Source organism: Pan troglodytes, chromosome 20 (assembly GCF_028858775.2).
Source record: "Pan troglodytes isolate AG18354 chromosome 20, NHGRI_mPanTro3-v2.0_pri, whole genome shotgun sequence".
Lineage (NCBI taxonomy): Eukaryota > Metazoa > Chordata > Mammalia > Primates > Hominidae > Pan > Pan troglodytes.
The window spans coordinates 59,095,389-59,107,398 of record NC_072418.2 but is presented as its reverse complement, the minus strand read 5'-3'; the positions used below and the strand labels follow the sequence as shown (position 1 = coordinate 59,107,398).

The 12,010-nt window shown below is 54.4% G+C and overlaps 1 protein-coding gene across 10 annotated transcripts in view; it reads right to left on the bottom strand.

The window, feature by feature from the left end:
* Positions 1-12,010, bottom strand: part of ZNF444 (zinc finger protein 444) — a 19,828-nt gene continuing 7,818 nt past the window's right edge. For 6 of the 10 annotated variants that reach the window (XM_016936924.2, XM_016936919.3, XM_016936922.3 and 3 more), the window contains 2 exons: positions 2,512-2,620; positions 1-1,275 (listed from right to left, as the gene is read on the bottom strand). In XM_016936924.2, coding sequence (XP_016792413.1) covers positions 698-1,275; positions 2,512-2,620 — 687 coding nt within the window. In that variant the 3' untranslated portion in view covers positions 1-697. The remainder of the gene's footprint in view (positions 1,276-2,511; positions 2,621-12,010) is intronic. The other 4 variants (XM_054672994.1, XM_016936925.2, XM_063800888.1 and 1 more) reach the window with 1 other exon arrangement.

Genomic DNA, 12,010 nt, shown 5'->3' with positions numbered 1-12,010 from the left:
TCCGGGTCTACACACAGTGACTTTATTACTCTATGGATGCTGGTGAACTGCCCTCCCCAACCAGCTTCACGGGGGCAGGCATCTCTGTCCATCCCATGCCTTTGGGTCACAGGGGGCAGCGAGACCAAGGAGACCACAGCCAGGCCCTGGGTTCAGCTTCAGAGCCATCACCCGCTGCCTCCCCCGACCCCCAATCTGTCCTTCAGGAGGAGAATTCCTAGGGACAAGACCCAGACCCCTTTCCTTCAGCCTCCGCTTCACCAAGGGGGCCTGGCCTGCGCCCGAGCTCCTCCTGGCCTGCCCCTCAGAGGTCCCAGGTCCTCACCTCTGCTCTTCAGGCAGGAAAAGGGCAGGGAGAGAGGAATGGAGGAGGGAGAGGGAGGCTGGGCCGCAGGAGAGAGAAGAGGGGGAAAGGAGGAGACATTAGGGAGAGGCCCCTTCACACAGAGAGAGAGGCCGAGAAATCAGGGAGAAGGGGGGGCTGAGGTGAGACCTGAGAAGGAAAGTGAAATTTGGGGGAGAAGGAGTTGGAAAGGAATAGAGAGGAAGGCGTTGGGAAGTTCAGACAAGGGAGGCGCAGGTGCAGGAGGACGATGGGAGGGAAGGAGGAGGGGAAGAGGCCAAGTGGCGCTGGGAGAGAGGAGGGACCGCCCGGGGGCAGCACCGAGGGCGAGAGGTGGCGCGGGCCGGGAGGCGGCTAACCCAAGGGCCAGGGCGGGAAGGGGCCTCCACCATCGGGGCCCGGAGCTACCGCCCCCTGCGCGCTGGCCGCTGCCCGGCCGTGGATGCGCTGGTGGCGCAGCACGTGCTCGCGGCGCCCGAAGCCCTTGCCACACTCCCAGCAGGCAAAGGGCCGCGCTCCCGAGTGCGTCTTGCGGTGGCGCACCAGGTGCTCGCGCCAGTAGAAGGTCTTGCCACACTCGCAGCACGCGTGGGGCTTCTCACGGGTGGGCAGAGGGCGCAGCGCGGGCCCGGGGCTGCCGGGGCTGCCGGGGTGCGTGTCGCGGTGGCGCCGCAGGTGCTCCTTGCGCCGAAAGGCCTTCCCGCACTCAGGGCAGGCGTGCGGCTTCTCGCCCGAGTGGCTCTGCCGGTGGCGCAGCAGGTGAGCTGGTTTCAGGGACGTTTTGCCGCACTCGGGGCAGGACGTGGTGCCCGGGGCCGCTAGGAAGGCGGGCAGGCCAGGCGCCAGCGGGGGGCTGCTGGGCTCCTGCTTGTAGGGGCGCACAGCCTGGGAGTCCCCAGGCGCCGGCCCCTCAGCCCCAGGGGCGGTGCCTGCTGGGAAAAGAAACAGAGTCAGCGTCTGGGTCGGCACGAGGGAGGGGCAAGGACAGCACAGGCTGGGGTGGAGGCAGGGAGGGAACGCTTAAAGGCAGAAACCATTGGGGTGGGAAGAGGGCTGGGCTGTGGGCTTCTTATTCATACCTGTGTCCCGGTACCTAGTAGTGCCTGGCATACAGTCAGTGCCCAATACATAATAGATAATGGCTGGCTGGATGATGGATGGGTAGATGAAGAATGCGTGGGTAGATGAAGAATGCGTGGGTGGATGATGGGTGATGAATGGACCGATGATGGATGGATGAACGTACAGATGATGGATGGGTAGATGAAGAATGCGTGGGTGGATGATGGGTGATGAATGGACCGATGATGGATGGATGAACGTACAGATGATGGATGGGTAGATGAAGAATGCGTGGATGGATGAGGGGTGGATGAATGGACCGATGATGGATGGATGAATGTACAGATGATGGATGGGTAGATGAAGAATGCGTGGGTGGATGAGGGGTGGATGAATGGACCGATGATGGATGGATGAATGTACAGATGATAGATGGATAGATGAAGAATGCGTGGGTGGATGATGGGTGGATGAATGTCTAGATAATGGATGGGTGGGTGGATAACTAGATGGACGGATGGGTGATGGATGGGTAGATGAAGAATGCGTGGGTGGATGATGGGTGGATGAATGTACAGATGATGGATGGGTGGGTGGATGACTAGATGGACGGATGGGTGATGGATGGGTAGATGATGAATGCATGGGTGGATGATGGGTGGATGAATGTACAGATGATGGATGGGTGGGTGCATGGGTGGATGAGTAGATGGATGGGTGGGTCATGGATAGATGGGTGATGATGATGGATGACAGAGGGATGGTGGGATTGGTGTGAGGGGGAACACGTGAAGGATGGATAGATGCCTGGGTGAATGATAGAGGGATGGATGGGTGAATGGGTGGGTATATGATAGAGGAATGGATAGGTGGAGGGTGGATGATGGCTAGATGGGTGCATGGATGGATGGATGGATGGATGAACCTCCAACCCCGAGGCCCACCCATACCCCCAATGCCTGCCCCTTGGGTCCGAACCCCGGGGCTCCTCAAGGGCTGGGGTCCAAGTCTGTCCTTGTCCTGGGTCCTGGTGCCAGGATCGTTCACTGAACCCCCTCCCCGGTGCTGGGGGCTGGCGGGGAGAACCAGAGAGGCCAGCAGCTTACCTAAGGGAATCATCCCGCTGTCCTCCTTTCCACCTGTGGCCCCAGGGCCCTGCGTCACATCCTGAGGCACCCTCGTTGCTGATGACCCATCGGGGGAGGCTGCTGGCCCCTGAAATGAGAGCGCAGTTTTGAACTCAGAAACCTGAGCGAGGGCCTCTATTTCTCCCTCTCCCCACCACCGTCGACCAGCTGTGCAATCCCATCCCTGCTGGGGGGAAGCCACAGTCATGCTGGGAGACACTGAAGCCGCCCCACAGAGAGGCCCCCAGGTGAGGAACCAAGGCCTCCTGCCAACCCCCTGCCAGGGAGCCATCTTGAAGCCACCAACCTTCAGATGACAGCCCGGCCAACACTGCACTGTGACCTCACAGGAGACCCTGGGCCAGGTCCGCGTGCCCAAGCCACTCGCAGACTCCAGACCCACAGAGGCTTTCTGAGCTGACAGATGTTACTGTTTACACCCCTGAGTTTGGGGTGACTTGTCAGGAAGCAAGAAATAACTAATACACCTGTCTCAGATCAGCTTCGTCCTGCCATTTGGATAAAGTGCAAGCTCCTTAACAAAATGCAGAATATATAAGCTACTTTTAACTTGGGAAAAAAGTAAACTAAGTTCAGAAACAACTTTTCTTGGTGTGAAACGGCAGAACAGCTGCCAAGCAGGATGGCACCAACCAGGAAGACCAAAAATTTAAAAAGTTTCAGTCCAACTCTGGTTGTGGTTTCTTCGCCCTACTACATAATTCCTCAAAACCACGTCCCCAAGGGAAAGGGATGAGAATTCTTCTGGTGCCTATGACAGCTAAGTCACGTACCACGCCTTTTCCCCGTTTCAAATATTTTCGGCCAGAGGAGTACCTGGATCATAAAGCAATCATTGGTGTGAAAATTAGCAATGCCTAGGCCAGGCGAGGTGGCTCACGCCTGTAATCCCAGCACTTTGGGAGGCTGAGGCGGGCAGATCACAAGGTGAGGAGTTTGAGACCAGCTTGGCCAACATGGTGAAATCCTAACTCTACTAAAGATACAACAAATTAGCTGGGCGTGGTGCCACGTACCTGTAATCAAAGCTACTCGGGACGCTGAGGCAGGAGAATCACTTGAACCCGGGAGGCGGAGGTTGCAGTGAGCCGAGATCACACCACTGTACTCCAGCCTGGGCAACAGAGTGAGACTCTGTCTCCAAAAAAAAAAGCAAAGTGGCAGGGGCAAACCACCTGCCCTCACTCTGACAGACAAGAAAACGTTTCCTAAATAAGGGGGTCAAAATACAAGAGCGTGGGCCTGGTGGCTCATGACTATAATCCCAGTGACTCAGGCGGCTGAGGCATGGGGATGGGGGCTTGGCACAACGCTGACTAGATCCTAGGTGCCTCGCAACCTGGCTGTGGGACCGTGATGGGCTCTGGGGCCCATCGGAGAGAGTCAGAAGAGCACAGTCTCACTCGGGCCCAGAGCACCACCCTGGACCACCCTCCAGCTCCTTGGCCCTTGGCGGGGCTCCCATGACCCTTGTGTGGTGTTAGCCACAGGCAGAGGCTGGGCAGGGGTGCTGTCCTGGCCTCAGCTCAAGGGCACCGGGGTTGACACACCTGAGAGTGGAGCCTGGGAAGCCGTGCCAGCAGACGGTTCTCCCAGAGATCTTGGGCACAGAAAAGCCTGAGATCCACCCACTCCTCGGGGAACTTCCTGGTTTGAGGCCCCAGAGACAGGGGACGCTGGCCAGGCATTGTCCACAGGAAGAGACATCCAGGGCACACCCATGCGGGGACAGGTGCGCCTTGCGGGGCCAGGCACACAGAAGTGGGGAGCATGGAGCAGCCCCGGGGTCCTAACCCTCCCTGTGATTTTATGATATGTATACATTGGGCTCTGTCCATGGCTCCTGGCTCATGACCCCCACAGCCCTTGTTACAGTCTTGTTCTAACGATGGGAAGCTTTAGGCCTCAGAAAAAGAGTCTCTCCCTGACCTTCTGCCCTACTTTCACCTGCTCTTCTTTCTCCACAAGGCAGGCCTTAAAAACTAAAAATATCCTTAAATCTTCCCCCACCTCTGGCCATAAAAAATTTTTCTGACCTAATTTGTCTGATTGTGGGCCATAACACCCCCCTTCAGAAGGGGTCCTGCCCCTACCCTGAGGAAAGAAAGCCAAAGGAGGCCAAGAAGGGTCTGAACACACAGGCCTTGCGAGGTTTCCCCGCTCGGTCTACTCGGATTCGATCACACCCGTTTTATCTAATCGCATTTCTACATGGCTGTCCATGCTTCAGTTATGCCTCTCAACCAAGTCTCCATAAAAGGCCCAAAGGACAGGGTTCAGGGAGCTTCCAGAGAGCTGAACTCGTGGAGGTGGACAGCAAGGTAAACTAGACCTCACCCACATGCCAGGAGGATGGTGCATCCCCAGTCCACAGGGACAGAGGCCCCGGCGCTCGGAACCCTTCCAGACCTCACCATACGTGGCTCTCCATCTGGCTGTTCACTGGTATCCTTTAAAATCTCCTTTACAATAAATCAGTAAACATGTTTCCCTGGTTCTGTGAGCACACTAGCAAATTAACGGAACCAGAGGAGGGGCTGTGGGAGCCCGATGTACAGCCCGTCAGTTGGAAGCACAGATGAAATAACCTGGGGCTTGTGACTGGCATCAGAAATGGGGGGCCAGTCTTGGGATGTGAGCCCTCAACCTGTGGGATCTGGCACTGTCTCCAGGGAGACCGTGTTGGAAATGCAATAGAGGACGCCCAGCTTGTGTCTGCTGCAGAGCTGATTGCTTGTTCGGTATGTGAGGGGACACCCCCTCCAACATTTGGTCACAGATGTCTTCTGTGGTCACTGATGCTGAGAATAGAAAAAGATACTTTGAGTACGTTTTTTCCACAGATCCCCCCGTCCCTGAACCAGCTGTGTCACCTCGGGCAAGCTGCTTCCCTTCCCTGAGATGACACAAGTACCCAGGACGGACCCTGCAGGCTGCGTGGAGACTGGACGAGACGCTGCTGCTGTGCAGTGAGGCTCAGCCCTGTCCAGAGAGGTCTGGCCTCTGCCCTTGGCTCCAGGGAGGGTCACCTCTATGCCCCTAGAACACACTGCCTGATGGCAGGGTCTGCTCACCTGGAGCCCTGGGCCACCCGGGTGGGCTGAGCCCACAGCGTGACTCAGGGTTGGGGGTCTGGGCCACGTGCATCAGCTCGGCCTCTGCCGGGGATGGAGGTGAAGGTCAGCATATCTACACACAACCCCAACAGAGACCGAGTGCCGAGCTCGGGGGAGCGTTCCTGGCCAGCAGCACCCCCTGCAGGTTGTCACACGTTGTTGCCGGGAGGAGTTAGCGCCGTCCACACTCCACGGCAGGAGGACAGTTGGGAGCTCCGAGCACAGAGCCTTCCTCCACCCGTTCCACACATCTCTTCCCTTGGCTGATTGTCATCTGTGTTCTTTCTTTGTAATAAGCTGTGACCCTGTGTGTGACTGACTGAGCCAATTTGGCACAGCCAGGAACACACTGCCTGATGGAGCCCTCCTTACACCCATCCCTGGAGGGCTCAGGAATCGAGATTCCAAAATTGCAGCTGAGGGAGCCAAGGCTCTGAGAGTCCCAGACATGCATCCAAGGTCACCCAGCTTGGAAAAGGTGGAGGCAGGACTCATATCCAGCTTTGAAGTCTGTGTACTTTAACTGAGAGAGACTGGTCGGCTTTGAAGTCTGTGTACTAACTGAGAGACTTCCTAAGGATGGAGCATCCTCGTGTATCTGGGCTAAGCTCCACCTGCCCCAGTGCATAGGCCTGTCCACCCACTGTGGGATCAAGCTGCTGACGTTCTGTTGAGGATCCCCTAAGGATGAAGCATCCTCTTGTATCTGGGCTAAGCTCCACCTGCCCCAGCACATCAGTCTGTCCACCCACTGCGGAATCAAGCTGCCGATGTTCTGTTGAGGGTCCCATGAGACTGGCTGCAACCTTCTTTTCCTGTGCTGTCCTTGTCCTGTTAGGTGGTTGGGGGTGGGGGTGGGGGTGGCAGCCTTGCCAGTGAGCTGAGGAACACCTTCCCTGTGTTCTGGAAGTTTGTGTAAAAGAGACCAGCCTGGCCAACATGGTGAAACCCCGCCTCTCCTAAAAATACAAAAAAATTAGCCAGGCATGGTGACATGCACCTGTAATCCCAGCTACTTGGGATGCTGAGGCAGGAGAATTGCTTGAGCATGGGAGGCGGAGGTTGCAGTGAGCTGAGACCATGCCACTGCACTCCAGCCTGGGTGACAGAGTGAGACTCCGCCTCAAAAAAAAGAACAGATGAGAATGATCAGTTCCTTGGAGGCCTGGTAGAACTTACACATAAAGTGCTGGAACCCAGTGCCTTCTATACGCGAAGGTCTTTCATCACCTTTTGATCTCCCCCCTCTGGTTTCCAGACTCTCACATCTGCCACTACATCATGAGCATATGTTGGTGATTTATATTTTCCTAGAAAACTGTCCATTTCATCTAGGACTTCGAATGCATTGTGTACGTTGAACACGGTGTTCTCAACGGTTGTCAAATCCGCTCCATCCCCGGCTTTGCTTGCTTCCACCATCAGTGTTTGTGCTGTTTCTTGTTTTCCTCCTGGTCAACTTGCTGAAGGTTTGCACTATTCTACCATTCTTTTCAAATACTGAGTTTGGGCCTTGATTATCAACCTGTCCTCTGCTAATCTGCTGAGTTTGGCTTCTACATTGAACAGCTACCCTGTGCTATTTTCTTTTCCCGTGCTCCCAGCTGCCTCTGGAGCCCCAGGGCCTCCCCTTCAATTCCGACCTGAGACGCAGGCGGACTGGGGCATTTCCTGTCAAGCTAACCAGGTACTGGCTGGAGCTGCCTCTCCCCGCCTCCCAGGCCTACCCCACTGGTTTTTCTCTGCCCTGCCCCCATCCGTCTTAAACTATCCCCTTTCCCTATTGTGTGCCTGAGGCCAGATGCTGAGTGACTACAGCCAGGTCATTCGATCTTTCTGGACAGATCAGATTCTCTCTCCACAGAAGTGAGGAAGCTGACCATACCCTGGTCTTCCTGTCAAATCCTGTATATCAAAGCAGGACAAGAGGAGGCTGGGAACGGTTAGCCATTCCCTCCACAGCAGGAGAAGAGGAGGCTGGGAAGGGTTAGCCATTCCCTCAACGAGTATTTTTGTAGCACCTACTATGTGCCCAGCACCATCCTGAGCTCCAGGGACACATCACTGAACAAAAGACAAGGCCCCAACCCACAGGAGACTATATGAGACTATATTCCAGCTGGGGCTAGACATACCATAAAAAAGTCATAAACAAACTCGACAAGGCCAACGTAGCCAAGAAGGCTATATATTTCTCTAAGTCCCCTAGACTCTGAGGAGATGGGAACAGTCCTTAGAACCATGGAGGCTGTGATTCCCAAATGTCCCCTGTTCTCCCCCAAATGGAAGAGCCTGCCCCCTCCTGGATGACGGGCTCTCTCTTATTGGTGGTCCTCAACTCCAGTGGCTCACACAGGTCATGAGGCACTTTAAAAAAAAATGTGAAAGTCTACTAGCTGGCAGAGGATGCATCCAGACTAACATGAAGGAATCTCCAGGGCAAGAAAACAACCCAGTCTGAAAATGGACAGAAGACTGCTGCAGACCAAATGTCTGTGTGCCTCTCAAATTCTATGTTGAAATCCTAACCCTGAAGGTAATGAGATTGCGTGGGGCCTTTGGGAGGTGATTAGGTCATGAAGGGGGAGCCCTCATGAATGGCATTAGTGCCCTTCTACAAGAGACCCCAGAGAGACCCCTTCACCCCTTCTGCCCTGTGAGGACACAGCAGGAAGCCACCATCTGTGAACCAGCAGGAGGCCCTCACCAAACACTGAGTTGGCCTTGATCTCAAACTCCCCAGCCTGCAGAACTGTGAGAAATACATTCCCGTTGTTTTCAGCCAGCAGCCTATGGTACCTTGTTACAGCAGCCCAAACAGACTAAGATGTCACGCAACCCAGCAACTGCACTCCTGGGCGCTTACCCTAGATAAATGTAAATGTGTATTCACACAGAAACCTATTCAGAGACGTAAACCAGCTCTATTAAAAAAAAAAAAAAAACAAAACCCTGGAATCAACCCAAATGTCCTTCAACAGGAGAATGGAGACATTCAGTTAAAAAATTACTGAAGCTGAGGCCCGAATCACCTCATAACCGCAACTTCAAATCTAAGAGTAAAATCCCGGCAACGGTTTTTTTTTTTTTTTTTTTTTTTGAGACAGAGTCTCACTCTGTCGCCCAGGCTGGAGTGCGGTGGTGCAGTCCTGGTTCACTGCAATCTCCAGCTCCTGGGTTCAAGCGATTCTCCTGCCTCAGCTTCCTGAGTAGCTGGGATTACAGGCATGTGCCACCATGCCCAGCTGATTTTTGTATTTTTAGTAGAGACGCAGTTTTGCCATGTTGGCCAGGCTGGTCTTGAACTCCTGACCTCAGGTGATCTGCCCACCTTGGCCTCCCAAAGTGCTGGGATGACAGGCGTGAGCCACCGTGCCCGGCCGACAGTATTTTTTAAAAGTTTCCAGGTGAGCTCTACTGCTTTCTACCAGTACAGGAGCCTCTCCTCGGCTGTCCTCTCCTTCTCATCCGGCAATGTCTCGGTGAAAACTCTGAGGACAGGCGAGGACCCACACACCAGATGCCAAGAAACCCCAATCCACAGCAGCGCCCCCAGATGTCAGCTGTCTATATACCACCGTCAGCTCCCACTAGATGCCCCCAGATGTCAGCTGTCTATACACCACCGTCAGCTCCCACAGACCAGATGCCAAGAAACCCCAATCCACAGCAGCGCCCCCAGATGTCAGCTGTCTATACACCACCGTCAGCTCCCACAGACCAGATGCCAAGAAACCCCAATCCACAGCAGCGCCCCCAGATGTCAGCTGTCTATACACCACCGTCAGCTCCCACTAGATGCCCCCAGATGTCAGCTGTCTATACACCACCGTCAGCTCCCACAGACCAGATGCCAAGAAACCCCAATCCACAGCAGCGCCCCCAGATGTCAGCTGTCTATACGCCACCGTCAGCTCCCACAGACCAGATGCCAAGAAACCCCAATCCACAGCAGCGCCCCCAGATGTCAGCTGTCTATGCGCCACCGTTAGCTCCCACAGACCAGATGCCAAGAAACCCCAATCCACAGCAGCGCCCCCAGATGTCAGCTGTCTATACGCCACCGTCAGCTCCCACAGACCAGATGCCAAGAAACCCCAATCCACAGCAGCGCCCCCAGATGTCAGCCGTCTATACACCACCGTCAGCTCCCACAGACCAGATGCCAAGAAACCCCAATCCACAGCAGCGCCCCCAGATGTCAGCTGTTTATACGCCACCGTCAGCTCCCACTAGACGCCCCCAGATGTCAGCTGTCTATACACCACCATCAGCTCCCACAGACCAGATGCCAGGAAACCCCAATCCACAGCAGCGCCCCCAGATGTCAGCTGTCTATACACCACCGTCAGCTCCCACAGACCAGATGCCAGGAAACTCCAATCCACAGCAGCGCCCCCAGATGTCAGCTGTCTATACACCATCGTCAGCTCCCACAGACCAGATGCCAGGAAAACCCAACCCACAGCAGCGCCCCCAGATGTCAGCTGTCTATACACCACCGTCAGCTACAATGGCTATCGCCCAGGCTCTTATTACTCTTCTTTACTTTTACCTAAAACTAAAATAACACTGACTTAAGACCATGTTGTATCATTGCTGGAAATGGAAAGCCAGTATCATGTGCCAGAGAGAGAGGTCATGGGAAATTCCATCACTCACGGCAGTGTTATTCCCGTCCGTGTGGATACTGATAGGAGAAGGCTCTGAACCTGAGAGCTGCCCTTATTAAAAAGAGAGAGTAACAGATACAAGAGAGATGCTAAAGACATCCCAGAGCCACAGTGAGAGGTTCGCCTCGGAGCAAGCAGAGAACGCAGGAGAGTCCCGACAGCCTGGAGCCTGGTGATTTCCCGACTTTTAGATTCACTGAACCAACAGAACTCTCACTGCATCCCCGAATGGAAGATTTTTTTTTTATTTTGCAAGATATATACACTAAAAGCAACAATAACCACCACCTACTTTTACCATCTTTTCCTAAAAGAACATTTTAATGCCAACGAAACAGATGGCATGAGCTCAGAGTAGTAACAGTGGCTGAAATCTACCTAGACGGCACCCATGTGCCAGGTCCTGTTCTGAGGAGTCATGGAAACTGGAAAGGGCATAACCCCGAGGCTGACAGATTCCACGTTGGTTCTGTTCCACCCCCACTTCACCTTGCATTCACCTCGCCTCTGTGGCAGACAGAATAATGGCCCCAAAGATGTACACGGTCTGATCCGCAGAACCTGTCATCTGCTGTCTCAGGGCAACAAGGACTCTGTGGACGGGAGGGAGTTAAGCACTGACATGGGGAAACTCTCCTGAACTATCCTGACGGGCCGAATGTCATCACAGGCGACCTAAGACGCGACCACAGTACACCATGGAATACTATGCACCAATGAAAAAGAATGAGTTCATGTCCTTTGCAGGGACATGGATGAACTGGACGCCATCATCCTCGGCAAACTAACACAGGAACAGAAAACCAAACACCGCGTGTTCTCACTCAGAAGTGGGAGTTGAACAATGAGAACACATGGACACAGGGAGGAGAACATCACACACCAGGGCCTGTCGGGGGGTGGGGGAAGGGGAGGGAGAACATTAGGACAAACACCTAAGGCATGTGGGGCTTAAAACCTAGATGACAGGTTGGTATGTGCAGCAAACCTTCATGGCACATGTAACAAACCTGCACGTTCAGCACATGTATCCCAGAACTTAAAGTAAAATAAATAAATAAATAAAAGAAGTGACCACAGGACCTAAGTGGGTCAAGGTCAGAGGAGTGATGGGGGATGGAAGCAGAGGTCAAGGTCAGAGGAGTGATGGGGGATGGAAGCAGAGGTCAAGGTCAGAGGAGTGATGGGGGATGGAAGCACAGGTCAAGTTCAGAGGAGTGATGGGGGATGGAAGCAGAGGTCAAGGTCAGAGGAGTGATGGGGGATGGAAGCAGAGGTCAAGGTCAGAGGAGTGATGGGGGATGGAAGCAGAAGTCAAGGTCGGAGGAGTGATGGGGATGGAAGCAGAGGTCAAGGTCGGAGGAGTGATGGGGATGGAAGCAGAGGTCAAGGTCGGAGGAGTGATGGGGGATGGAAGCAGAGGTCGGAGTGCAGCACTCTGAGGACGGAGGAAGGGCCATGAGCCGAGGAATGCGGGTAGCCTCTAGGAGCTGGAAAAGGCCGGAAACGGATTCTCTCCTAGAGCCTTGAGAAGGGACGTGGCTCTGCAGATGACACCTTGATTTTGGAGACTTGAGAAGGGACATGGCCCTGCAGACACCTCGATTTTGGGCCATGAGACCAAACCATTTTGGACTTCTGACCTCCAGAACTGTAACAGACTTGTGT